The following is a 27,321-nucleotide window of genomic DNA, read 5'->3' on the forward strand; positions in this document are numbered from 1 at the left end:
GGATGGGGTTGTCACATTAATTCATCTATTTCCACACTAGCAGACAGGCCTTCTGGGGCCTTGATAACCCTCAGCATGTCCACTCACTGACTACATTGTCTGTCTTCTTCCGGAGTCTGTTCTTAAAAAGGCCTCGATGGCTTCAGCATCCTCAGACTTCTTGACAAACTAACATGCCCATCAGGCATTTGGAGCAGCCCCCTTGCAATTTTATCTTTATACTTGGGTTTCTTGATGGTGTTTCTGGACTGGTTATATCTGTGGGTTCTTAGACTTGGCAATGTCTACACAGTAACTGTGTTCCTGAAGAGCCTGGGACTGGAAAAGTGCAAGCTTCCCCTCAAAGATTTTGTTTGGGGAGGGGCACAGAGAAGGTCTGGGTACTAACTAGTGGAGGCCAGAAGAGGGCATTAGACACCTTGAACTGCAGTTACAAGCATCAGGCTGATGTGGGTATAGGGAGTCAAACTCAGGTCCTCTACAAGAGGAGCAAACCTCTGGGCCATCTCTCCTGCCCCTGAATACTTTGTTTCTAAAGCTTAAGGACAATTTTACTAGAGTTTGAGAAAAACAGGACAAGCAAGCTGTAAATGTCTGCAGCTGTCAGCAAGAGGGAGCTGGAGAAGAGAGAGAAAGAAATACCATTTGGTTAAAAGAAAGCAGGCAGGAATGGTAGAGCTTCAGAGAACAAGTGAGACAGTCCAGTGTCGGGGAAGAGGGCAGGCCAAGGAGCACAGGCTTTGCAAGTGGCTGTCTTTGTTTCCTTGAGACCAGGTCTCATTGTGTAGCCAATTTAATCTTGAGCTCCTGATCCTCCTGCTTCAACCTCTTTTTCTTTCTTTCTTTTTTTTTTTTTTTTGGTTTTTCAAGACTGGGGGTCTCTGTGAAGCCCTAGCTGCCTGGAACTTGATCAGACCAGGCTGGCCTCAAATTCAAGAGATCCACCTGCCTCTCTGCCTCCCAGGTGCTGGGATTAAAGGTGTGTGCATCATCACTACCCAGCCCTGCTTCAGCCTATTAAGAGATGGATTATTTAAAATCTGTATCACCCCTCAGTTTCAGGCTTAGTTTTGACTTAATTATTAATCTGATGAATGCTATATGGCCTGTAGAAATAAGCTTACTGTAAAAAGCCTCAGAGAGAACTATACATTGTTCTTTAACAATTTTGACTAGATACATAAAAAAATGCACAACTGTAACCTCTGTCTTACAAGGACAAATCTAAAATAATCTAACAATGCTCACAGGTGTTATTTTTATCTCCTTTTATGCTCTCTAAGCTTCTTCTAAAGTCCTCTATGAAATGGAAGTTACAGTTCTCGAAGTTTCTTTGTATCCCACGTAAGCACTAACTGGTTTGGTGCTCCTTTACTGCGGCCTGTTTCTGCTGAGTGGTCTTCACAAATCTGAGCAAATTGACGATGGCAGCTGGTGTCACTCCAGGGATACGACTAGCAGCCCCAATCTAGGAGTTAAATGACAAAAGAACCAAAGTGAGCTACATCGCATCCAATCTGCTCTCCTCACAATCTCTATAGTAGAGATTATAAAGTATTTAGTTCTGAGTCAGGGTGTGGCCACACTGACCAGATTGGATTGGAACTTTGGGGTGAAAGAGATCCTCCTTCACCTCAGTTTCCCAAGATGATAGCTAGGACTTTAGGCAGGTGCCATCACACCCAGCTTAAAAAATTATCCGTGAGTTGGGTGATGGTGGCACATGCCTTTAGTCCTAGCACTCAGGAAGCAGAGGCAGGTGGATCTCTGAGTTCCAGGCCAGCCTGGTCTACAGAGTCAGTACTACACAGAAAAACCCTGTCTTGAAAAAAATCCCTCCTCCTCCCTCCCCTCAAAAAATCTGAGGGCTGGAGAGATGGCTCTTCACTTAAGAGCACTTGCTTCTCTTGTAGAGGACCCAGGTTCAGTTCCCAATATCCACATGGCAGCTTATAACCATCTGTAACACCAGTTCCAAGAGATCCAATGTCCTCTACATCTGTCTCCCATGGGCATGCACATGGTGCACATATATACAGGTAAAATATTCAAACCATAAACAATTTAAATGTCATTAAAAGTAAGTTTGTACAGCAGATAATGGAGATATGACATTATGTCTTCAGCTCAGAAGTTAAAACTGTGTGCAAGATCAAAAGTAAACTGGACATGTGTGTAATCACAGCACTTGGCATCATGCCAGAAGGACTGCAAGTTTGGAGCAGATTGGCCACACAGGGAGACCATGTTTCAACAAACAAAAACACTTCCAGGTCTTGGCACACACCAGTAATTCTAATTCTAGGAAGACCAAGACAGATCTCAAGTTCAAGGCCAGCCTGGGCTATGAAGACTCCCTAATCACCTTACTCCCCATTCCCATAACATGTTATAATATCTTTTTCTTTCCATTAAGAAGATCTGTGGGAGGGCTGAAGAGATGGCTCACTGATTAAGAGCACTTGTTGCTCTTAGAGAGGATCAGAGTTCAACTCCCAGCACCCACAAGGTGACTACTCACAACCACCCATAACTCCAGTTCCAGGGGATCCGAATCTGATAACCTCTTCTGACCTCTAGAGGCACCTGGCATGCACATGGTATACATAAGCATATGCAAGGAAAACACTCATAAAACAACAGATCTTTCCCCCTCTTTTTTTTGTTTTTTCCAGACAGGTTTCTCTGTGTAGTTTTGCGCCTTTCCTGGAACTCGCTTTGGAGACCAGGCTGGCCTCAAACTCACAGAGATCCACCTGCCTCTGCCTCCCGAGTGCTGGGATTAAAGGCGTGCGCCACCACTGCTCCTGCTCTTTTTTTTTTTTTTTTTTAAAGAAAATATGTGGTATGGATGGCAGTTAACACAGAGACTCCCAACTGGTCAACATGCAGAAAATGAGGGGTAAGTGCTCAGCCCTAAACGAGTCATCTGTATCATCAACACTCCTCCCTTCAAAGCTCAGGAGTCTGAGGAAGAGGGATGGAAAGATGCTAAGACTGGATGACTTAAAGGAAGCAGTGTTTTCAGAACACAACAGACAAGACCTGTCTAAGTTCAAGGCAGGCAAAATCTCACGATGGAGGGGGAGGGGAGCACAAAGTTCCACCTCTAGCTCAGACTTACTGGCTTTTCATAATTACTGGGAAAGAGAAAAATCAGTTTTGTTTTCCGTTTTTGTTTTTGGTGAGAAATAAAATTTTATGCTTACATTAAACTGTTTGCCTCAGTGGTCACACAATAAGAGGTGTGCACTCATGCTTTAGCACATGGTCAGGATGAGAGTATAAATGCAATCAAACCAAGTCTTAAAACAAACAACGATTTTTTCAAGAACAATGTTCTTTTAACATTGTTCTTAAGATTAATGTCATGAATGTTTTTGAATGTATGTAAGCACACCATGTACACGCAGTGCCCTCAGAGGTCAGAAGGGGGCATCAAATTCCCTGGAACTGGAGTCTGTTGTGAGCCAACATGGGAACCAAACCAGGGTCCTTTGCAAGAGCAGCAAGAACTCCAGCCTCAAGATTAAGTTTCTCAAGATCACTCATGTGACCATTCTAAGTCCAGGCTTTGTTTACAACTTGCTTCTTCCCATTGCTGGCTTGCTTACTGTCTGTGGGCGACTCAAGTGTAGCTTCTCTCGAACTTCTTGGGACAATGACACATCCCTGATTGTTAGATAATCTAGGTCTTGTGGCAGTTGGAAAGCTTCATCTCGCTGAACCTCCTTTATTTCTTGTAGTTGATACAGCAAGACTGACTCATAAGTAGCTGGTAAAAAAAAATTAGAATTATGATACATATATTATACTAACAAACTATATTTATATAACTCTTTACTATTTACAAATGGCTTCTACATGCATCATCTCATTCAATACTTGATACTTTGAGACAGGTAGGGTAGATAATCTTTATTTTTGAGACAGAATCTTATGCAGCCCAGGCTAGCCTCAACCTTGCAGTGTAGTGAGGTGACCTTGAACTCCTAGTTGGTGTTCCTTTTTGACTTAAAGAAATTGTGTAATGCAGATGAACTACATACAGCTAAGGATGACTTTAAACTCCTATTGTCATCTGGACTCCACTGCCAAAGCGGAAGTACTATAGGGGTCTGCCTCCACGCCCAGCTGAATCTGACTTTCTAGTCAGTGCAAATGTTAAGTCCTAAAGACGGGCTGTTTCTCCTAAAAAATGGTTCTCTAAGTCATTTTCACGTGAAGCTGAGTGTGTGCATGTGTGTGTGGTCCCAGGAATTAATCCCATGGCCTATACACACCAGACAAGTAGCTCTACTACCCAGCCCCAAAGCAATAATTTTTAGAAGTGGTGTTTTTTGGTTGGCAAACATAACTTACGCAATTTAGTTACGGTTGTTATTGAGAAGTAATGTTATGAAGAAAGCTTGGCAATTTTGTCATGCATCCTATTCTTAGAAAAATAAAGTCAAAACTTAAAGTTGTCTGGTTTTGCACTGGTAATTAAATCCAGGACATTCAGGGCATCGTGAATGCTAGGCAAGAAGACACATACTCTACCATTACTACTGTGTATGTTCCTAGCCCTTTTTATACTTTTTAGACATTGTCTCACGAAGTTGGCCAGGAAGACCTTTTACAACCCCTATCTCAGCTCCCAAGTGCTGGGATTACACAGGAATGCTTCACTGTACCTGGCACAATTTTATGATTCACAAATAGCCCTCAAAGTATAATGGAATGTGATGGTTAATACTGATCATTGATTTGACAAGATTTAAAATCACTACAGAAACTACTCAGTCTGTCAATGTTTCCAAAACAGTAAAAAAAGAAAAGGAAGACCCATCTGAATGCATGTGATACCACCCCACAGGCTGAGGCCCTGGACTTCAAAGGAGAGAGGGAGCTGAGTGCTGGCATCTCTGTTTCCTGAATGTGGATGAACTGTGACTGCCTTATTTCCAGGAAACCACAGATTAGCTGCTCTCATTACCATGCCTTTCCCTCCAGGATGAACTTTGTTTCCTCAAGTCATGAGCCAAAATTCATTCATCTGGATGAATAACACTCCAGGTGGTTCTCTGGCCTTTGCATGTATAAACCCTTCCTTGAGTGGCTTTTTAAAAAAAATAATTGTAGCTAGAGTTTTCCTGCCTGGCCCACAGTCCCACAGCTCAGACCCAACCAAGTAACACAGAGACTTATATTGCTTACAAACTGTACGGCCATGGCAGGCTTCCTGCTAACTGTTCTTATATCTTAAATTAATCCATTTCTATTAATCTATACCTTGCCACGTGGCTCATGGCTTACTGGCATTTTCACATTCTGCTTGTCCTGGCGGGGGCTGCAGTGACTCCTTCTGCCTTCCTGTTCTTTTCTCCTCTCTGTTAGTCCCGCTTATACTTCCTGCCTAGCCACGGGCCAATCATTGTTTTATTTATTAACCAATCAGAGCAATACATTTGCCATACAGACCATCCCACAGCACAGCCAAGTGCAGACAGTCTCAGACACCTGCACTCAAGCTCATGGTCCTAGTCATCCTCTATGTGGACCTGCTGGGTAAAGCCACGAGGAGCCCAAGAACGGGCTCCCACAGGACATACAGAACATCCCACAGCAAATAATTTATTTCTATTTTATATTATTTGGTGTTTTGCCCATATGTATGTCTGTATGAGGGTGTCAGAAGCCCTGGAATTGGAGTTATAGACAGTTGTGAGCTGCCATGTGGGTGCTGGGAATTGAACCTGGGTCCTCTGGAAGAGCAGCCCATGCTCTTAACCACTGAGCCATCTCTCCAGCCCCTTGAGTGGTATCTTGCCAGGTACTCTGTACAGCAACAAGAGTTATATATTAACTATGTTATTACTTGGGATAGCTGAGATCTTGCATATGGCCAGGGCACACTTAATCTCTCAAATATAAATTGTATAACAAGAAAGATAACACAATGTGACACTGACTTCTGCCCTCAAGAATCTTGTGTAGGGGTTGGCATGGAGCTCAGCTGGCAGAGGGCTTGTGTGGCATGCTTGTGTCCCAGGGTGACTCTAAATCCTGTCAAGTTCACAATCAACATTAGCCATCACTTTCCACCACTGCACAAAACCAGGAACAGTGGTGTACACTGGCAATCCCGGCTTAGGAGACAGAGGCAAGAAGGGCTAAAAGCTCAAAGTCATCCTCAGCTGCCTAGGAGTTTGGGCAGGCCTGGGCTACATGAGACCATGAGTCAAACCAACAAACCACTGGAGAGTGGTTCAGAGCACTTTCTGCTCTTGTACAGGGGGGAGGGGGGTCCTTTGGTTTCCAACATCTGTATCAGGCAGTTCACAAATGAAATCTGTAACTCCAGTTACAAGAGGATCTGACACCCCCTTCTGCCCTCCATGAGCGCGCGCGCACACACACACACACACACACACACACAGAGAGAGAGAGAGAGAGAGAGAGAGAGAGAGAGAGAGACACACACACACACACACACACACACACACACACACACACAAATACAAAAATGCAAATAAAAATAAAATTAAAGAGAAAAAGATTAAAAGAAGTTGGTCAGGTTAGGGAGATTCAAGTAGCAACTGAAAGTTTCCCATCTCTGCTGTACTTGAACCCAAAGTGGTCTCTCTTAAACCTCAAGGGGGTGCTGGAATTTTTATAAGCACTAGTCTTCACAGAGCAAGGGGCAGCTATGCTATGGTTGAATTATTTTCTGTAAACAAGTTAATGATAAATGCTTCTGGGCTATGCTAATTGGAACCTAATATTTACTGAACAAAGTAAAGCTGTGCACCAAGTTTAAGATATGTAATCTAAGCAGCTGATTCCAGTGCCACACCCTAAATATCTAAAGAAACTCTTTAGTAGAGAAATCATAATGGTGAAATAAAGTCTACTCTTCCTGTATGTTCTCACTAGTACTGACTGACTTGAGTTTTGTTTTTTTAAGATATTACAAGTTATTTATCTATTTGTTTATTTATTTATTTATTTAGGTTTTTCGAGTCAGGGTAGTTTTTGGTGCCTATCCTGGATCTCACTCTGTAGCCCAGGCTGGCCTCGAACTCACAGAGATCCTCCTGGCTCTGCCTCTCAAGTGCTGGGATTAAAGGTATGTGCCGCCGCCGCCGCCGCCGCCGCCGCCGCCACCCCCCAAGTTATTTTTTAATCATGTGTGTGTCTGTGGTGTGTATCCATGAGTGCAGGTGCCTGTGGATCCCCTAGAGCTAAAGTTACAGGTAGTTGTGAGCCACCTGAAGTGGGTCCTGGGAACTGAACTCTGGTCCTCTGGAAGAGCGCATGAGCTCTTCACTACTGAGCCATCTTTCCAGGCCCATCTAGGTTATTTTTAAGTCAGATTTAATGTTTTTTTTTTTAAAGATATATTTATTTATTATGTATACAGCATATGTGACTGCAGGCCACAAGAGGGCACCAGATCTCATTACAGGTGGTTGTGAGCCACCATGTGGTTGCTGGGAATTGAACTCAGGACCTCTGGAAGAGCAGTCAGTGCTCTTAACCTCTGAGCCATCTCTCCAGTCCCTTAATGTCTTAATATTGGGTCATTTGGAAAAATGTTTCTAGAATTTCTGGTAGGTTTGCTTTCATTACTAGCCTTTTATAAAATTACATAATGGGGAGGCTGGGGAGGTGGCTCAGAGGTTAAGTGCCCTCTTCTGGCACATATGCACACATGCAGGCAAGAACACTGTATGCATAATAAATAAATAAATCTTAAAAAAAAAAATGACGTACTGGAAGGGCAGGCAACATAGGGGTCATCCTACACACACCGCCCAGCACAGTAAACTGACAGGTCTGGGGTTGGAAGAGAACACCGACCCTGGGTGGGATGCACCACTCTCACCACCTGGATGGTCCCCAGGGAGTCTAAGGTCCCCTCCAGCACACCGTCACCAACTTCCCTACCGCTCCCATAAGCATCCCGTTCTGTGCCCTTTCCAGCAGCCTGGTTTCTACTGGAGGACAAACCTACAGAAACTCGAAGCCAATGTTATCCTCAGGCATGCGCCACTAGCTCAGCAAACAGTGCTCTCGGTGGGTCTACTGCTCATCATGGTCTGCACATACAGAAAAGAGAACACAGGCATCTAAGGGAAACAACTCGTTTACCTTCTATTTTCAGTCTTCTAGCCAGATCTCTAGAAGTAGTATACTTCTTCAAGGGGTCAGGTACAGCATTGGCTAGTAACTCCATGTCAACTTCTTCATACTTAAGAACATCTAGGGCACTGCCAATTGTAAAAAGTTTTATTAACACAAGGATCCATCCATATTCTATAAGGCAAACTGGGAACAAAATCCCTTGCAATAATACTAAATATCAGAGTAATTAAAAGAGACTCTTAATTTTTCCCCACGTACAGTCGCATTGGGCCAGTGGTAGTGCACACTTTTAATCCCAACACTCAGAAGGCAGAGGCAAAAGGATCTCTGAGTTTGAAGCCAGCCTGGTCTATATAACCAGCCAGGAATAAAGAGACTCTGTTTCAAAATAAAGTAAGATAAAATAAGTAAAAAGTGCAGCATCTGCAAAACAGACCATCAAGAAGAAAAAAAAAAAAGTAATTGATTCTCTCTGGGCCTGGTAATGCACGCCTATAATCCAAGTACTTGAGAGGCAGAGGCAGGAGCATTGGGTGTGCCAGGCCAGTCTTTGTTACACAGCAAGTTTGAAGACAGCCTGGGTTACATGAAACCCCAGCTTAAAACCCCCATCCAAAAGTATTGCTTTCCTGACTTCCTATCGTCAGACTTATACTGTTGTTAAGGTTTTTTAGGCTGTTGTCCTCTTTTTGGTTTACAAAGAATATCCTCTGCTAACAAGGGCTTCCTCATGTCCAGAGAACAGGAATATGCTTCACAACTACTAAGTCTTGTTTAGTGTACTTTGAGTGAGCCATCCTTCTGCACAAACAGCAGCCTGATTTCTACTGGAGGACAAACCTACAGAAATCTAGGGTTCAGATTTGGTTTGTGTCCCTCAAAGGCTCATGCTCTGGAAGTGCAGTCTCTATGTCACACTGTTGAGGAATACCCTTTAAGAGGAAGGACTGTGACCAGTAGTAACTAGGTCTCCGCTCTTCAGAAGAGGTCAACACTCTGTCATGAAGTTAGGCTCACACTAGTGACTTCTTGTCAGAAGAGCAAGCCCGACACCGAGATTTCTGGCTTCCCATCTATCTCTCTATGTGGTCTTGGAAGAGCAGCACATGCTCTTAAATGAAGCAATCCGATTGGTCAGTCATAACACCCTCAGCAGAGTCAAAGGGAGGAAGCTGCCAGCCTTGAAGTCTCAGCTTCCAAATTGGCAGCCAGATAAACCCTTCTAAAAAATAAAATGTGTAGCCTCAGGTATTTATTATACCATAAAACTGATTAATAGAGCTAGTAAACAAATATATTGATTGCAGCAGTGATAATGTGGTGTCCCCAAATTTGTATGTTGGGGTCTAATAACTAAAGAAGTGAGGTCAGCCATAAGGATTAGTGCCCTTACAGGAGCCACCACAGACAGACAGTGTCACAGAGGGAGAGTATCAATGCCATCATGGTATGTACAGTGTACCTCTAAAGTACAGAGGATTATTGATGCTGGCTCCCTCTCCTACCTAAATCACATTTTTTTCAAACGGGTGGTGGGGTGGGGTGGTGGTGGTGGGGACCCATGGTGAAATACACACTTTTTATATTATTCAAGGTCCTCAGAACTTCTTTTTGTCCCAGCACTTTGAGGGATCAGGGGTACAAGCTCATCCTATTGATGACTGAGGATGATCAGGGGTAAAAGCTCATCCTATTGATAATTGAGCAAGTTTAAGGGTGGCTTGGATTAAACAACACAGACACATAAGACTCTGCTTGTTCCTGGAGCAATAGTGCTCTCTATGAATGTCCTTTAGACATATAGGCCATATAACCAAACTGAGGGAAAGGAAATCTCAAACGAGGCATGGGCCTTCAAAAAATTCATAATAAAGACAAGTAAGAATTTAGAGTATATAATACTATGAAAAAAATTATAATATTATGCTTTTTTTTTTTTTTTCTTCTTGAGACAGGGTTTCTCTGTGTAGTTCTGGCTGTCTGGATCTCATTCTATAGATCAGGAAGGCCTTGAACTCAGAGATCCACCTGCCTCTGCCTCCCTAGTGCTGGGATTAAAGGTCACCATGCTTGGGTAATGTTTTTGTTTTTTTTTTTAATTGAAGGATTTTCCTTTATATAGTCCATGTATTAGATGGTGTCAATCTAATTGGTTTGAGCCTAGCAAAGAAAATGGGTCCTTCTATTTTTTGGTTTGGAGCCTCTAAAACTGAGGAAAACCAAAAGATCTTAATGGGAACCACAAAGAAATTACACATATACAAAATATTAAGAATTGAAGAGATGGCTCAGGGGTTAAGAACACTGACTGCTATTCCAGAGGACCTGGGTTTGATTCCCAGCACTCACAGGGCAGCCCATAACCACCTGTAACTCTAGTTCCATGGGACCTTGACACTTTCTTCTAGTTCCCTGGGCATGAGACATGCATATGGTGCACATACATACATACATACATGTAGGCAAAACACCTAAACACATAAAAAATATTAACTTATAATCACACATAAATATATTTCATTAAGAAAAATTTTCACTAGGTATGGTGGTACCTGCTTTTACTCCCTAGCACTTGGGAGGTAGAGACTCTGGAGACTGAATCCAAGGCCTCACTCATGCTAAGCACGCATTCTACTACCATCAAGCTACATGCCCAGCCATATACGCTTTACTTTTCTTTTAAATTTTTATTTTTCAAGATAGGGTCTTACAAAGCCCAGTTCAGATTGATCTGAAGCTCCTGATCCCTGCCTCCCACCTCCTAACTGCCGCGATTAATGTCATACATGGCTCACATATTTATATATATTGAATAGGTAGATGAATTATACTAAAGGCTGCTGAAAAGCTAAGAGAAAGCTGTATTCATCTAAAATGTGTAGGTAGGGGGCTTGTATATGATGTCTCTCTGAAATCTCATTTTTCTGTAAAAACTAAGAAAAGTCCATACTGACAATCATACCTGACAGGAAGGCTTCTATGAATACTTATAGGAGCTTGTGGAATTAACTTTTTCCACTTGGAGCTTGAAAACTCAATGGATTTCAACACAGACATGCCTTCTTCTAAGGAAGACTTCATCCATGACGCTCTTTCATATCGCTGTGGGGACACACAGCCGGCGTCCTTATGAGCTAAGAAAGGAAGAGGGAGAAGTTTGAAAGGACAGTAGAGGGCAGGGTGTGTGTGGCAGCACAGCCCTGTAACCCAGCACTTAGAGGCAGGACTACAGTCATTCAAGGCTGGCCAGGCTATCCATGGAGACCTTGTCTCAACAGCCCTTCACCCAGCTTCCTCTTCCCAAGGCAGGCTGTAGTAGCCACCCGCTACTTGAGAGGTGGAGTCAAGAAGAGGAATCCAAAGTCACCTTAACTACACTATAAGAGATCCTGCAACTACATAAACCAATAACCCAAAAAGTAGTGCAATACCTCAGAGGATTTTGTTAAAAATTACCTCGGGAGCCAGGTGGTGGTGGCGCATGCCTTTAATCCCAGCACTCGGGAGGCAGAGCCAGGTGGATCTCTGTGAGTTCGAGGCCAGCCTGGTCTACAGAATGGGATCCAGGACAGGCACCAAAACTACACAGAGAAAACCCTGTCTTGGGGGAAAAAAATTACCTCGGAATGTGAGGCGGATGTCAGCATTATCCGGGCGCAGTGACAAGCGGAACTCTACCCTGCTAGTGAACATGCGGTATGGTTCGCTGGTGCCCAGTGTAGTGAGGTCATCAATCAAGACTCCTATGTAGCCTTCTGTGCGACTTACAACAAAGGGTGGTTTTTGACTGACCCGAAGACTGGCGTTGATTCCAGCTATCACACCCTACAAGAGGACTGGAATGTTTAAGAGGCCATTATGAACTGAACAAATAGCTATTCTATTTAGCATACTACCTGGGGAAAAAAAAAACACAGGGTAGTGTGGTGGCGCACTCCTTTAGTCTCAGCACTCGGGAGGCAGAGGCAGACAGATTTCTGTGAGTTTGAGGCCAGCCTGGTCTACATACAGAATGAGTTTCAGGACAGCCAGGGCTACACAGAGAAACCCTGTCTCAAAGAACCAAAACACACACAGAGGGTAGGAAGAAAGCAGGCTCATAAGAATATAAATGTGTGAGCTGGGCGGTGGTGGCGCACGCCTTTAATCCCAGCACTCGGGAGGCAGAGGCAGGCGGATCTCTGTGAGTTCGAGGCCAGCCTGGGCTACCAAGTGAGTTCCAGGAAAAGGTGCAAAGCTACACAGAGAAACCTTGTCTCGAAAAACCAAAAAAAAAAAAAAAAAAAAAAAAGAATATAAATGTGTGATGGTTTGAATAAGAGCCCCCAGAGTTATCAGGGAATGGCACTATTTGAGAAGGATTAGAAGATGTGGCCTTGTTGGAGTAGATATGGGGTAGGCTTTGAGGTTTGAAAAGCCCAAGCCAGGCCCATTATCTCTCTTTTCCTACTGTCTGTAGATCCTGATATAGACCTCTCGGCTACTTCTCCAGCACTATGTCTGCCTGCTTGCTACCATGCCCCCCCCCCCACAAGGCCCAGCAAAGATGAGAATGGACTAAGCCTTTGAAAACTGTAAAGCAGCCCAGATTAAATGCCTTCTTTTATAAGAGTTGCGGTGTTATGGTGTCTCTTCACAGCAATAGAACAGTGACTAAGACAGTGGTAAAGAATATTATGGGAAAGATTTCATAAAATGCCTCCCTCTAAGACCTAAGGACTTCAATTTGATCCCTAAGTCTCATGAAAAAGTGGAGCACAGTGGTACAGGCCTGTAATCTCAGCACTGAGAAGGCAGAGACAGATGGGTCACTGCAACTCACCGCTTAGTCAGTTTAGCCTAACATGAGTGCGGTGAGAGCTTCTGTCTCACATTGTAAGGTGGAGGGGCTGGACACGCGGCTCAAGAGGGAAGAGTCTGGACTGCTCTTGCAGAGGACCCAAGCTGGGTTTGCTGCACCCATGCTGGGCAGCTCATAACCACTGATAACTTCAGCTCTAGAGAACTCTCCTGCATTCTCTGGTACCTGCATTCATCATGTGCACATACTCCTTCCCATACATTCAAAAAAAAAAAAAAAAGAGCTAGGGAAATGGCTCAGCAGTTAAGGCTGTTCTTCCAGAGGCCCCGGATTTGATCCCCCAGTACCTACAGAGTGGCTCACAACCATTTGTATCTCTAGTTTCAGATCTAATGCCCTCTTCTGGCCTCCATAAGCATCAGGTACATAGGTGGTACATAGACATACATACATGCAGACACAACACTCATACATATAAAATAAAATCAGGTGAAGAACAATTGAGAAAGATATCTAATGCTGATCTTTGGTCTCAATATGCATAATGTGCTTACACATAACACAGAAAGCCAAAATAGTAATAACAACATGATAATTTTCAGAAATCTTAATTAAAATGCTTGTTTTTACACTTCAGAAGCAATTCCATAATTTTTTTTCTCAATATCCTAGCAGATCTAGGGACTTAGAAACTAGCTGTAAGTGCTTTCAAAATCATCCCCCACAAGCTGGACAACATGGCACAAGTCTGTAATCTTAACACTATGGAGGCAAAGCAGACTTGTAATCTCAGCACCTGGAAGGTGAGGGTAGAATTGGATTTTCAAGGCTAGCCTTAGCTATATAGCAGGTTTGAGGCCAATCTGGGCTACATGAATCTATTTGATAAAAACAAAAGATCAGCCTGAGCAAGACCCTATTTTAAAACAGAATAAGTGTACTATATAAACAGCTATATCCACTTAGCCTGAACTAGTGTTGATCCAAGATCTGCATAATCAACAAGACACTAAAAAAAGAACACTAATGAAATGGTCTCTTTTAGTTTATAGTAACATCTGAATAAATTCTTTTCTGGAGCTGGGCATGGTGGAGCACGCCTTTAATCCCAGCACTTGGGAAGCAGAGGCAGGTGGATCTCTGTCAGTTTGAAGCCAGCCGACTCTACTTGGTGAGTTCAAGGACAGCTAACACTACCTAGAGACACTGTCTTAAGCAAAACAAAACCAATCTCACCTGAGCTGCAGCTTCCTCGTAGCCAGTGGTTCCGTTGATCTGTCCCGCAAAGAACAACCTTTGAACCAAATGCGTCTCGAGGGACGGGCTGATCTGCCGGGGATCCAGATAGTCATACTGAACACCATAGCCTGGACCAACAACAAGTTCCCACAGTAAGTCAGAGCAGCTGCCCCCACCTCAAAGAAGAAATACAAAGTGCATCAGACTCCATGAATGTAGAGATGCTGGGCTTCATCTACTAATAGATTGTGACAGGGTCTTGCTATGTAGCCACACTCTGCCTCAAACTTGAAGAAAGCTTCCTGTTTTAGCTTCCCAAGTGATAGGATTACAGAGGTGTGTCACATGTCCAGCTTTGGCCTATTTTATGGAGCACTAAGCAACAACAGAAGCAGACCACCTCACTGCTTGCTGAAGCATGCCTGTGACCCTCTTTACCTGGATGAACCATTTTGGCTTTCTCCAAGCCTCTGATGCATGTTATCATTTTCTCCTGTAACTCAGCGGGTAGGGTAACAGATAACCCTTGGGGGTAGATAAGGTCAGAATCCATTCCTTCCGGTTCCAACCAAACCTGATGTACACGGTTTGGAAAACGTAAAACCTTTGATTCAATAGAGGGACAGTATCTAGAATAAGACATTGAAATTTAAAGTAAATTTGATGACAAAAAAAGTTTACCTTGTTCCTTAAAGTGATTAAGCACTCACTTCTAGTCCTTACCGGGGTCCTCTTATAGTTTCCTTAACATGGTTATTCAGGTGAAGGTTCCCAAGGACAATCTCATCCACTCTGGGGTTGGTGTGAGTCAAGTAACACGGCAGCTGATCTTCTGGCTAGAAAACAGTAATCACAGACTGGAGAGGTGGCTCAGAGGTTAAGAGCACTGGCTGCTCTTCCAGAGGTCCTGAGTTCAATTCCCAGCAACCACATGGTGGCTCACAACCATCTAGAATGAGATCTGGTGCCCTCTTCTGGCCTGCAGTCATATATGCTGTATACATAATAAATAAATAAATCTTTAAAAAAAAAAAAAGAAAGAAAACAATAATCACATACGACACAGATTTCACCTGCTTGTCTGTTTGAGACAGGGCCTCCAGTAGCCTAGACTGGCCTTGAACTCTCTGTGAAGAGCAGCTCTTCTCTTGCCCTACCTCCTGACAGCTGCGACTGCACACGGGTAACCATGGCTGGCATATAACATTACTTTGCTTCTTTACTTACTGATTTGCCTCTAATTCAAATAAAACCTACAAAAAAAAAAAAAATCAAATAAAACCTATACAATACTGACTTACTTTAGCACACATTAAATTTGTGCATAATTAAATATCCTTGCCAAAAATAAACAATAACCCAATAGGTGAACCTAAATTGAAGAAGCCTGATCTACAGAGATAGAGTTCTAGGACAGTTAGGGCTATTCAGAGTCTTGGGAACACCCCCAACACCCCCCTCCCCATGCAAAAAAAAAAAAAAAAAAAAGGAATGTTTTAGTAGGGCATAGTGCTTCACAACTGTAATCCCAGCACTTGGGAAGGTGAAGCAGGAAGATTTGCTAAAGTTACATAGCAAGACCCTATCTTATGAAAACCCAATGCAACACAAAGTTTCGTTGTGATAATGGTGTTAGGTGAGCTTTTCTTTGTTAAAGACATGAAAATGTTATCTATAAATGTCTTAAAACTTACCAAGAAGGAAAGAAACTGAGCCAGCAAGATGACTCAGTGGATGCCAGGCATGATGGCACCCACCTTTAATCCCAGCACTTGGGAGACAGGTGAGTCTCTGTGAGTTCAAGGTCAGCCTGGTCTACATAGTGAGTTTTAAGTCAGGGCTACAGAGTGAGACCCTGCATCAATCAGTCAATCAATGGCTCAGGGGATAAGGGCACTTGTCACCAAGCCTAATCACCTGGGTTTGATCCCTGGAACCTACATGATAGAACAGAACTCACACTCTCAAGTTGTCCTCCGACCTCCATATGGGTGCCATAGCACAGGGGCACCCACCCACCCAAACAAATAAATAAATAAACGCTTCTTAGGGTGTAAAACAGCCAGGTGTAGTAGCACATGTTTCTAATCCAGTACTGGAGTAGACACAGTTAGATCTTCGAGAGCTCAAGGCTACCCTGGTCTAAAGTCAGAAGGCAGCCAGGGCTACACAGTGATAACCTATCTAGAACAAAACTAAACTAAAACTAGGAAAAAGAGGAGGAGGAATGAAAGAAGCCAGGAGTAGCGACTCGCACATCCAGAGTTCCAGCAAGCCTTGGTTCAGCTCCAGTTGAGAGTCTGCTAAAAAAGGCCGTGGGGAGAGGATGGAGGCGGCGCAGCAGTGAAAAGCATGCACTCATGCACTATTGCTTTTGCAGAGGGCCCAGTGGTCAGCATAGGTATCAGGAGGCTTACAGCCACCTGTAACTGCAGTTCTAGAAGTGTCTGATGCTTCTCATTCGCACAGGTACTTGTGCTCCCATGCATATACACAAAAAAACTTTAATAAAAAAAAAGAATGACACAGTAGTATCTAAATTTAATTCATTACACTAGTTCCCAGATTTGTGAAATAACATTTTTGAGACAAGGTCCCACAAAGTAGTGCCGGCAGCCTTCAAACTCACCAATCTTCCTGAGTGCTAGGGTTACAAGTGTGTGTCTACTTTAAACCTGAAAAAATACAGGCTCTCATGTAGCCCAGGCTGGCCACACACTCACTATGTAGCTGAGAATGACCTTAAACCTCTGGTCCTCTGGTCTCCACCTATCAAGGGCTAGGATGACAGATCTACACCACCATGACAAGGTTAGTCATGCTGGGGAATGCACCAGGGCTAGGCAAGCACTCTCCCCCTAAACTACATCCCAATCACCCAAACTAACGAGTTACAATAAAAGTTAGAGCACTTGGGAAACAGGCAGGAAGACTGTGGCGGGAGGGCAGTCGGGGATGCACAGCAAGACCCTGTCTCTAAACTGTGAAAAGTAACATACATGTCAAGGAGATGGCGTCCTAAGCTGCATCTTACTAAACAAAACCATCAAAGTGGGCCAGCGAGATGACTCAGCAGGAAAGACACTATACCTGACCTGACTTCAGCCCCAGTGACCACGTGGAGGAGAATGGACTCCCACAAGTTGTTCTCTGATCTCTACTACATGCCATAGCTTGAGCACACAGACACACAGACACACACACACACACACACACAAAGATAAAAATAGTAATAGAATATTTAGAGCTATTCATATCAGGAAATTTATAAGAAACTGGGACTTCAATTACTAATACCCAATGCATTTTTTTTATATTTTTTGAGATTTATTTACTTTTGGTTTTTCAAGACAGGGCTTCTCTGTGTAACAGCTCTGGCTGTCCTGGAACTCTATTTGCTGACCAGATTCACAGAGATCTGCCTGCCTCTGCTTCCCAAATATTGGAATTTAAGTTGTGGGCCCCCACCACCCAGGGGGGTTTCTTTTATTTTATGTGTATGAGTGTTTTGCCTGAATGTATGTCTGTGCATAACATGTATGCAGTGTCCATGGAGCGACTCGGATCCCCTGGCAAAGAAGTTAGAGCTTACAAACTTACAGGTGTGAGCCGTCATGTGGGTGCTGGGAATTGAACCCGGGTCCTCTGGAAGAGCAGGCAGTGCTCTTAACCACTGAGCCATCTCTCCAGCCCTTAATCCTTAATTCTAAACATACACTATATTTACTTTTTCCACTTGGAGGACAGGTGGGGACAGGGAGTATACCTCAGTGACAGAGTACTCATCTAGTATGTGCAAAGCTCTAGGTTCAATACTCAATACAAGCCCTTCTCCAAAAACAAACAAAACCCAAACAACCCCCCCCAAAAAAAAACCCAAAAACATAATGCAGAGAGTGTTGGGTCATCCAAATGGCCCAGCAGGTTAAGGCACTTGCTGCCAAGGCTGATGACCTGACTGTAGGACCCATGTTGTAGAAGGACAGAATCAATTCCTGTGAGTTTGAGATCAGCCTAGATGATAGAGCTAGTTTAGGACAGCCAAGGCTACATAAAGAAACCCTGTCTCAAAAAAAAAAAAAAAAAAAAAAAAAAAGAAAGACGGAGGGAGGGTTGGAGGTATGGTTCAGCAGTTAAGAATACCAGTCGCTTTCCAAAGGACACGGTTTGATACCCAGCACCCATGCAGCAGTTTAAAACTCTCTGTGATTATAGTTCTATGGGATCCAACACTTTCTGCTAACCTACTTGGGTACCAGACGTTCACATGATGCACGAACGTACATACATAAAGGCAAACACCCGAACACATAAAAGAGAGAAAGAAATAAAGGGAGGGGCTGGAGAGATGATTCAGTAGTTAAGAATACTTTAGCACTGGGTGTTGGTGGTGCCTGCTTTTAATCCCAGCACTTGGGAGGCAGAGCCAGGCAGATCTCTGTGAGTTTGATGCCAGCCTGGACTGCAGAGCAAGATTCAGGACAGGCACCAAAACTACATGGAGAAACCCTGTCTTTAAAAAAAAAAAGAAAGAAAGAAAGAAAAGAAAAAGAAAGAATGCTTCTTCCTCTTCCAGAGGCCCAGAGTTCAGTTCCTAACACCCAGAATAGGTAGCTCACAATCTCTTGTAATTCCAGCTTTAAGGAACTCTGTTCTGGTCTCCACAGTCAACCTCACACAGATACATAAATAAAAACAAAACGAAATGTAAAAAAGAAAGCGAAAGAGATGGTTAGGATACCTCCTGTTGTGAATAATCAGCATCATTCATAAACTCTCTTACCTTGATCCACACTGTTTCACTGAGGAAGCTGAATGGCACGGATGGATTATCTGGTGTGTGCTTGTTTAGAATGGTGAAATTAATGGACTCTTTGGCAAGTCGGGGTGGGGTCCCAGTCTTCAGTCTTCCTACCACAAACCCCAACTTCTCCAGAGTTTGAGCCAACCCTATAGAGGGCTGATCCCCCAAACGTCCTGCAGGCTGCATCTCCAATCCAATTACGATCATGCCTCTCAGAAATGTCCCAGTTGTCAGAATTACACTCTCTGCATAAATTGTGCTTCCATCTGCTAAATGATTAGAAAAAAAAACATAAAATTGTAACTAACCTTCTGATTGTTACTATAGAATAAAATAGAATGTGAATATTTTATATCAGAATTACAGAAAAACTTCCTATCTCTAGCAATTTTTGTATTTGAGAATTTTTGTAGCTATTTCTATTATTTTATTTTATTTTTTTGGTATGAATGCTCTATCTGCATGCATGCCTGCATGTCAGAAGAGGGCACCAGATTTCATTATGGATGGCTGTGAACCACCATGTGGTTGCTGGGAATTGAACTCAGGCCCTCTGGAAGACCAGCCAGTGCTCTTAACCCCTCAGCCATCTCTCCAGCCCCTGTAGTTATTATTATTTTATTTTGTTTGTTTGTTTTCAAGACAGGGTTTCTCTGTGTAGTTTTGGTGTCTGTCCTGGATCTCACTCTGTAGACCAGGCTGGACTTAAACTCACAGAGATCTGCCTGGCTCTGCCTCCCGAGTGCCGGGATTAAAGGTGTGCGCCACCACCGCCTGGCCCCTGAGGTTATTTTATTTTTTTAAGATTTATTTATTACAAATGCAGTGTTCTGCCAGCATGCCAGAAGAGCTCGACAGGTCTCATTACAGATGGTTATTAGCCACCATGTGGGTGCTGGGAATTGAACTCAGGACCTTTAGGAAGAACAGCCAGTGCTCTTAAGTGCTGAACCATCTCTCCAGCCATTTTTTTTTTAAAGCATTTTTTTTTTTTTTTTTGTCGGAGCTGAGGATTGAACCCAGGGCCTTGTGCTTGCTAGGCAAGCGCTCTACCACTGAGCTAAATCCCCAACCACCCCTGCCCCCCCCACCCCCCGTAGTCATTTTTAAAAACTTAAAAGTGCAGCCAGATGTGGTAGTGCATGCCTTTAATCTCGGCACTCTGGAGGCAGAAGCTGGCAGATCACTGTGAGTTTGAGGCCAGCCTGGTCTACAAAGCCCTGACCCCACCAAAACAAACAAACACACAAACACACACACACACACACACACACACACACACAAAAACCCACCATCACAAAACTTTATTAAAGTATGAACAAATTTATTTTTCATAAATTTCATTTATTTATTTATTTAATAAATTAAAATGTTTTATTTATTTATTATTTATTATTACTATTATTGTTCTGAAGACAGGGTTTCTCTGTGTAACAGTCCTGGCTGTCCTGGAACTTGCTTTGTAGACCAGGCTGGCCTCAAACACACAGATATCTGCCTGCCCCTGCCTCCTGAGTGATATGATTAAAAGCTGTGTACCACCACCCAGCAGTAAAGTATATTCTTTTTTTTTTTTAGGGAGGGTGGGGGCGGTTTTGACAGGCTTTTTCTGTGTTGCCCTGGCTGTCCTGGAATTCACTCTATAGATGAGGTTGTCCTCGAACTCAAAGGAATATGCCACAACCACCCAGCCAAAAAACAATTTTTCTTAATAAAAATTGTTTATTAAAGTATAAACAAATAAAAAATGGTCCACCTTAGCCGGACGGTGGTGGCACATGCCTTTAACCCTGGCACTCGGGAGGCAGAGCCAGGCGGATCCCTGTGAGTTCAAGGCCAGCCTGGGCTATAGAGTGATTTCCAGGACAGGCATAAAGCTACACAGAGAAACCGTCTCAAAAAATAAAAAAACAAAACAACAAAACAAACAAACAAACAAACAAACAAAAAAACCCAAAAAAAACAAAACAAAAATGGTCCACCTTATGTAAATTCATATAATCCTAGTTAACATACCTACTACCCCTCATGGCTACTCTCCGTGTGTGTGTGTGTGTGTGTGTGTGTGTGTGTGTGTGTGTGTGTGTGTGTGTGTGTGTGTACCTCAAAACACTCAAGTTCTGTTCCCTTAGAAAAATCTCAGGGTCCAACATTATATTATCAACTATAGTTACCATCTGAGACATTACATCTCTAGGAAGTATCCACCTTATAACTGAAAGCTTTGCCTTTAGTTAAACATCTCTCCATCTCCCACTCAAGGCAAAGAATTTTTTTCAAAGATTTATTTATTATGCACAGAATGTCATGTCTGCAGGCCAGAAGAGGGCACCAGATCTCATTACAGATGGTTGTGAGCCACCATGTGGTTGCTAGAAATTGAACTCAGGACCTCTGGAAGAGCAGCCAGTGCTCTTAACCTCTGAGCCATCTCTCCAGCCCAGGCAAAGAATTTTAAATGAGTAAGAAAGCTGAGTGTGTCGGCACAGTGGTCGGTGTCTGTGACCCCAGCATTGAGAAAATGGGGACAGTTCAGCCAGGCTGGCTGAATCAGTGAGCTCCAGGATCAGCCAGAGGCACTTGTTTGCAAAATAAGCAAGTCAGGAGGCTGGCAAGATGGTTCAGCAGACAAAAGGTACTTGCTATGGAGCCTGATGGCCTGAGCTTGATCCCCAGAAGCCACATGGTGGGAGGAGAGAACGGTCTGCTCACAAGCACACATACACACGAATAGTATGTTACAAATCTCAAGAATTTAAGAAATGTAGTAGGGAAAACATGATGTTTTTCATTACTAATTCACACATTCCTAAATTCAACTGGGCGGTGGTGGCGCACGCCTTTAATCCTAGCACTCAGAAGGCAGAGGCAAGCAGGTCTCTACAAGTTTGATGCCAGTCTGGTCTACAGAGCAAGTTCCAGAACAGCCAGGGATACATAGAGAAACCCTGTATCAAAAAAACAAAAACAAAACAAAACAAACAAAAAACAAAGCCCCTCCCCACAAAAGCAGTAAACACCTGTTCCTAAGATCACATGGGCATAGTGCAGTTGGTGACGGTTTAGAAAACCGTCATGGACTGGGAAGATGGCTCAGGAGTTAAGAGCAATGGCTGTTCTTGCAAAGGAACTGGGTTCAATTCCTAGGACCCACATGGCAGTTCACAACTGTCCATAACTCGAATTCCAAGGGATCAAACACCCTCTTCTGGCTTCTGCAGGCACCAGGCAGGCATGTGGTACACATACACACGGAGGCAATCATTCATATATGTAAAAAGAAATATTAAGAAAAAAGAAAATTAGCTGATTTTAGACTTTTGGCTAAACATGACACAATTTCTTCATCCTTCTGAAACTGTCAGAAACTTAAAGAAAAAAAAAAAAAAGGATAAAACAGGCCATGTGTGGTGGTACATATGCCTTTAATCCCAACACCTGAGAAGCAGAGGCAGGTGGATTTGAGTTCGAGGCCAGCCTCGATTACACAGGGAGACCTGACTAAAAGAAAAAAAAAAGTTTATTATATTTCTGAATGCTAGACAGTAGCTGGAAGAATGGTAATTGATATAGGGAAGAGGAGAAAACAGGAAAATCGAATTAGTTTCTCCTCACATGGGCTCAGAAATAGAGAACCTGAAAAGACTGAGGCTGAGGAACTGTACTGGCTAATTTTATGCCAATCTGACACTGGCTAGAGTCATCTCAGAGTAGGAAACTCCAATTGGGAAAACACCTCCACAAGATCGGGCTATAGGCAAGCCTGTAGAGCATTTTCTTCATTAGTGATTAACGTGGGGAGGCCCAGGCCATTGTGAATGGTACTACCCCTGGGTGATATACGAAAGCAGGCTAAGCAAGCCACGGGGAGCAAGCCAGTAATCAGCGCCCCTCCATGGTCTCTGCATCAGCTCCTGCCTCCGGGTTCCCACCCTGTTTGAGTTCCTGTCTTGACTTCCTTCAGCGATGGACTGTGAATATGGAAGCGCAAACCAAATAAACCCTTTCTTCTCCAACTTGCCTTTGGTCATGGTGTTTCGCCACATCAACTGGAACCCTAACGAAGAGGAACGCAGGGACAGGTGGCAGAGCTCAGTTGGCAGAAGGTCCGCCTAACACGCAAGCCCTGGGTGCAATCCCTAGCATACATCCATGAGACCCGATGGCACATGCCTCTAATCCCAGCACTTAAGAGGTAGAGGCACGTGAATCTGAAGTTGAAAGCCATCCTCTGCTATACTCTGAGTTTGAGGCCAGCCCAGGATATATGGGGGGAAATATACTAAAAAGAGGGGGACATGGTTAAGACAGCTCTGTGGGTAAAGATGCTTGCTGCCAAACCTGACGACATGAATTCCATTCCTGGTACCTACATGTTGAGAGTCGGGAACCAACTCTCAAAAGTTGTCCTCTACCGCCACACACAAGCACCTCACACATAAAACAACAAATATAGAAGCAAATTTATGATAGAAGAGCCTGGATAAAAGATACAGATATTCAGGCTCTGGAGTCTCGCACTAAAACAGTATTGATGAACCCAGAATTTGACCGAGATTCACGATGGTCAAAATGAAGAGACACAAGACTGTTTACATATTTTTCCTTATCCAGGCAGAGGAAACAAGAATTTCCCGGAATAGGAAAAAAAAATCTCCATACTCTCCTCTAAAGCAAATGTCTCACAGTGTTTGATGTGCTGGGATGAGTACTATTAGCCAGTACGTACCCAAAATAACACCCCTGACCCGGCACTTCCCAGCGTATCCAGGCTCCGGTTCTGTAAGAACTAGATCTTCTACAGCTCCCTCCTGAACAGTGAGCAGGGGCGTATTCAGGATTTCCTTCTGTCAAGGGAGAAGGCCAGTTGAAATAGCAGCTGGAGAAGCCCAGTCCTTCCTGTCGCCGCCTTTGCTCACCTGCATGTTCTGTTTATAAAGTTTCCGATCAATTTGCGCTCTCAGCCCCCACACAGCGGGACCCTTACGCCGGTTTAATACTTTGTAATGTATACCAGACTGGTCACAGATCCGAGAACACAAGCCATCCAAGGCATCTACTTCCCTCATCAAATGCCCCTTTCCGATGCCACCAAAGGAAGGATTACAGGACATCTGACCTAAAGAGAATGGACACGATCATGGTGATTAAATGAGTACCTTGTACATATTATTTAATAAAGAGCTGTCCCTACAGGTAATTAGCCCTTATTTAAGAAAAAAACTTTCTCCTCTAACTTCAAAGAGAGGAGGAATTAGCAGAGCATGAGTGAATCATTCCTGCCTTCTGCATCCCTAGGGACTCAACCTTCTAAGGCAAAGTCATCTTTCTTCCTTGAAGCCAAGGAACTCTTGGTATTGCACCAAATTTCCATAAAACAATCATTTTGGCCAAGTACACCTTAAATCTCAGCCCTCTGGAGGCAGAGACACATGGATCACTGTGAGTTCGAAGCCAGACTGGTCTACACAGCAAGTTCTGCCAGACCAGCCAGGTCCTGGGACCCCGTGACAACGAACAAACAACAACCCCTCTTTCATCTCATTTCAAATTAAGATGGTTTTCATTAAACACATTTATGAGAATTACTAACAGCCTCTGAAATGTTTTTAAACACATCCTACTGCGTTGACAGAATAAAGGTTTTGCATGACTATGTATATATCCAAGAGAAATTAAATCTTTGGCTAAAGTGACAAGTGTACTCCTATGTCTAACGAAACACTATTTGCAAGAGCCAAGAAACGCGATCCATCTAGTGTTCATCCAGTGATGAATAGATAAAGTGGCGCGTACGCTACCGCGCGTGTCAACAAACCTTGGACACAAAACTCTCAATGGAAATACAGAACGGAACGAGGAGCGCCGTTCTCCAACGAGGGCTTGACACGCTCTCGGTGAACGCACCATGTCGCTTAATCAAACGGGCGTGAGAACGTTAATTCACCCTTTCTTTGAGGTGAGAATCCCGGGAAGGTTAACCCAGCGACCCGGCGTGCCTGGCAGTCTTCCGCTCCCTCACACCCCGGTCACCCACCACTCTCGTCCACCGCAACCCCGCACTGCGTCACAGGCCGGCCGAGGCCGCGGGGGCTCCTCACCGATCGTGTCCACGCGGTGTGTGAGGAGCAGAGTCCGCGAGCCACAGCGCGCGGCGGCGGCGGCCGCCTCGGTCCCCGCGTGCCCGCCTCCGATCACCACCACATCGAAGCGCGCGCGGCACGGGGCCGCGCTGTCGCTGCGGAGGCGAGGCGAAGGCAAGCGTCTGCCGAGGGACGCCGCGGCCCAGCGGCCGCCGTCCCGGAGAAGCAACATGCCGAGGGAGGACAGACGACCCGCAGCCACTAAGCCCCGGGGAAGCCGTCTGGGCGCCGCCATCTTGCCCTGCGTCAGAGCGCAGCACGCCTGCGTCCAGCGTCGCCTCTGATTGGCGGCTTGGAGCTCCAGCGGCTAAGGCCGCCGGGGGGCGCGCGCAGGCCGGATGTGCGTTCCCTCGCTGCCGGGTACCCCATGGCGCTTGGCTGGGCGGTTCTGCCCGGGAGGTTGAGGTTAGGTCTTTCAAGTGGACCAGTCTCTATAGCCAGGTTACCACCTACGAACAGTTAAGTTTGATCAGGTTGCCTTATCAGATTCTTTGGATTTGAGGGCGCTGTCAAAACCACAGTCTGAAATTCGGGTCGCCCCGACAGATTACATTTGTGGCGGGAGAGCAAGGAGCAGGCGAAAGTTGGAGGTTCAGTGTCCAGCCTTTTGGAATTGACAGCCTTAAAGCCTTCTTCTGAGAGGTTGTTTTGACTAACGCAACCCGTGTTCTGATGAGTAAAATCATCAGATACACAGTTTTGCTGTTTGTATTAATAACCAACATTCTCAGTTCACCGTGGTGCTGCATGCTTGTAATCCCAGTCCTGGGGGCCGGGAGGCAGAGGCAGGAGGATTGCCTCGTGCTGAAATCCATGTGGGTCTACATACTAATATTACCATGTCCTCAAAACCCCTTTACTTACATAAAACTTAAACATTTATTAAAGGTATTTATGTGTATGAGTGTGTGTGTACCACAAGTGTGCCCACACAAGTCAGAGAAGGCATCAGATCCCCTGGAACAGAAGCAACAAAGGGTTGTGAGCCACCATTGTTTCACTGAGCTAGAACCCAGGTCCTCTGTAAGAGCTCTTGATCTCGGAGCCATCTCTCCAGTCCCTATTTATACACAACTTAAACATTACATAAACACAGACATGGAGAATTAGAGAACTTGTAACTCCAACCAAGTGCTCTCTCCCCAATTCACAAGAATGTCAGCCTTCTGTTGCTAGTAACTATTTTTATATGTATGTACAACAATTTCCTCTGAGGTGAAATCTCAAGGAGCCATTTTCCTGGCCTCTGTTATCTTTTTGGGATAGCTCACTTTGCAGCCCAAGGTGAACTGGGACTCACAACGACCTTTCTGCCTCAGCTTGCTGAATGCTGGCATTTCAAGTTTATGCCACTGTGCTTGGCTTGGATTTTTTTTTCCCTTTAAGACAGGTTCTTGCTATGTAGCTCAAACTGGCCTCCAAATCTCTATCCTCCTGCCTCAGTTACCTGAGTGTGGGGATTACAAGTGTGTAGAGCATGTCCAGCTCAGGAGTGAATATTGATGCTTTGACCATGAATAATGAAATTGAGATCCTACGGTATAAAGTGTTGTGTAGTCTTCTCTTGCACAAACAGTGGACATTTTTCAAGAACCATCAAATGTTTACTAGCTCTTCTCCCCCAACTCCTCCTTGCTCTTGCCCTCTCAGCCTGGAATTGATAAGTAGCCCAGGCTGGCCTTGAACTAATCAAGATCTGACTGGAGCCAAAGTAGTTTGTCACTAATGCCCCCCTCCCACCACCCAACAGGGTTTTACTATGTAGCCCAGGCTGGCTTTGAACTCATGATCCTCATGCATCAGCCTTTGAAGTTTTTATATGATAGTCATGGACTACTATAGCTGAAATATACTACTTGTTGTAGGCATACTTTTCTGTCTGCCAGCCAGTTCCCAAATAAACACACAGAGACTTACCATTTATTGTAAATGTCCCACTGATAGCTCAGGCTTGTTATTAACTAGTTTCTACATTTTAGATTAACTCTTTTTTTTTTTTTTTAAGATTTATTTATTTATTATATATACAATGTTCTGTCTGCATGTATCCCTGCAGGCCAGAAGAGGGCGCCAGATCTCATTACAGATGGTTGTGAGCCACCATGTGGTTGCTGGGAATTGAACTCAGGACCTCTGGAAGAACAGCCAGTGCTCTTAACCTCTGAATCATCTCTCCAGCCCAACTCTTTTTTTTTTTTTTAATC

At 44.1% G+C, this 27,321-nt stretch overlaps 1 protein-coding gene and 1 non-coding gene across 5 annotated transcripts; both read right to left on the bottom strand.

Annotated features, from left to right (window-relative positions):
* Window positions 1-1,135: 1,135 nt before the first annotated feature.
* On the bottom strand, window positions 1,136-25,381 carry Mto1 (mitochondrial tRNA translation optimization 1). 4 transcript variants are annotated; one of them, XM_006995087.4, is made up of 12 exons: window positions 25,076-25,381; window positions 23,894-24,093; window positions 23,704-23,821; window positions 18,954-19,243; window positions 14,894-15,006; window positions 14,609-14,799; window positions 14,168-14,298; window positions 11,751-11,955; window positions 11,093-11,264; window positions 8,137-8,255; window positions 3,615-3,775; window positions 1,136-1,468 (listed from the first exon to the last, which is right to left on the bottom strand). In XM_006995087.4, exons 1-12 carry the CDS (start codon window positions 25,350-25,352, stop codon window positions 1,352-1,354), a joined length of 2,094 nt encoding a protein of 697 aa, XP_006995149.4. In that variant the 5' UTR covers window positions 25,353-25,381; the 3' UTR covers window positions 1,136-1,351. The 4 variants fall into 4 exon arrangements, with proteins under 4 accessions (XP_006995149.4, XP_076432907.1, XP_042137333.2 ...); XM_076576792.1 differs by having other exon boundaries at window positions 18,954-19,240; window positions 25,076-25,367; XM_042281399.2 differs by having other exon boundaries at window positions 24,793-25,097.
* On the bottom strand, window positions 19,973-20,047 carry Trnaa-agc (transfer RNA alanine (anticodon AGC)). Its single transcript has one exon. It is a non-coding gene; the product is annotated as a tRNA-Ala (tRNA).
* Window positions 25,382-27,321: the final 1,940 nt, after the last annotated feature.

The sequence above is a fragment of the Peromyscus maniculatus genome, chromosome 7 (genome assembly GCF_049852395.1).
Source record: "Peromyscus maniculatus bairdii isolate BWxNUB_F1_BW_parent chromosome 7, HU_Pman_BW_mat_3.1, whole genome shotgun sequence".
NCBI lineage: Eukaryota > Metazoa > Chordata > Mammalia > Rodentia > Cricetidae > Peromyscus > Peromyscus maniculatus.

What these genes read in the sequence shown, in the direction of transcription:
- Mto1 (XM_006995087.4), bottom strand. Translation starts at nt 25,352, where the DNA reads ATGGCGGCGCCCAGACGGCTTCCCCGGGGCTTAGTGGCTGCGGGTCGT. An exon ending in TTTATAAACAGAACATGCAG is followed by an intron (nt 23,822 to 23,893) that starts GTGAGCAAAGGC and finishes CTCCCTTGACAG; the next exon opens with AAGGAAATCCTGAATACGCC. An exon ending in TAGAAGACTGAAAATAGAAG is followed by an intron (nt 3,776 to 8,136) that starts GTAAACGAGTTG and finishes TTTTTTTACCAG; the next exon opens with CTACTTATGAGTCAGTCTTG.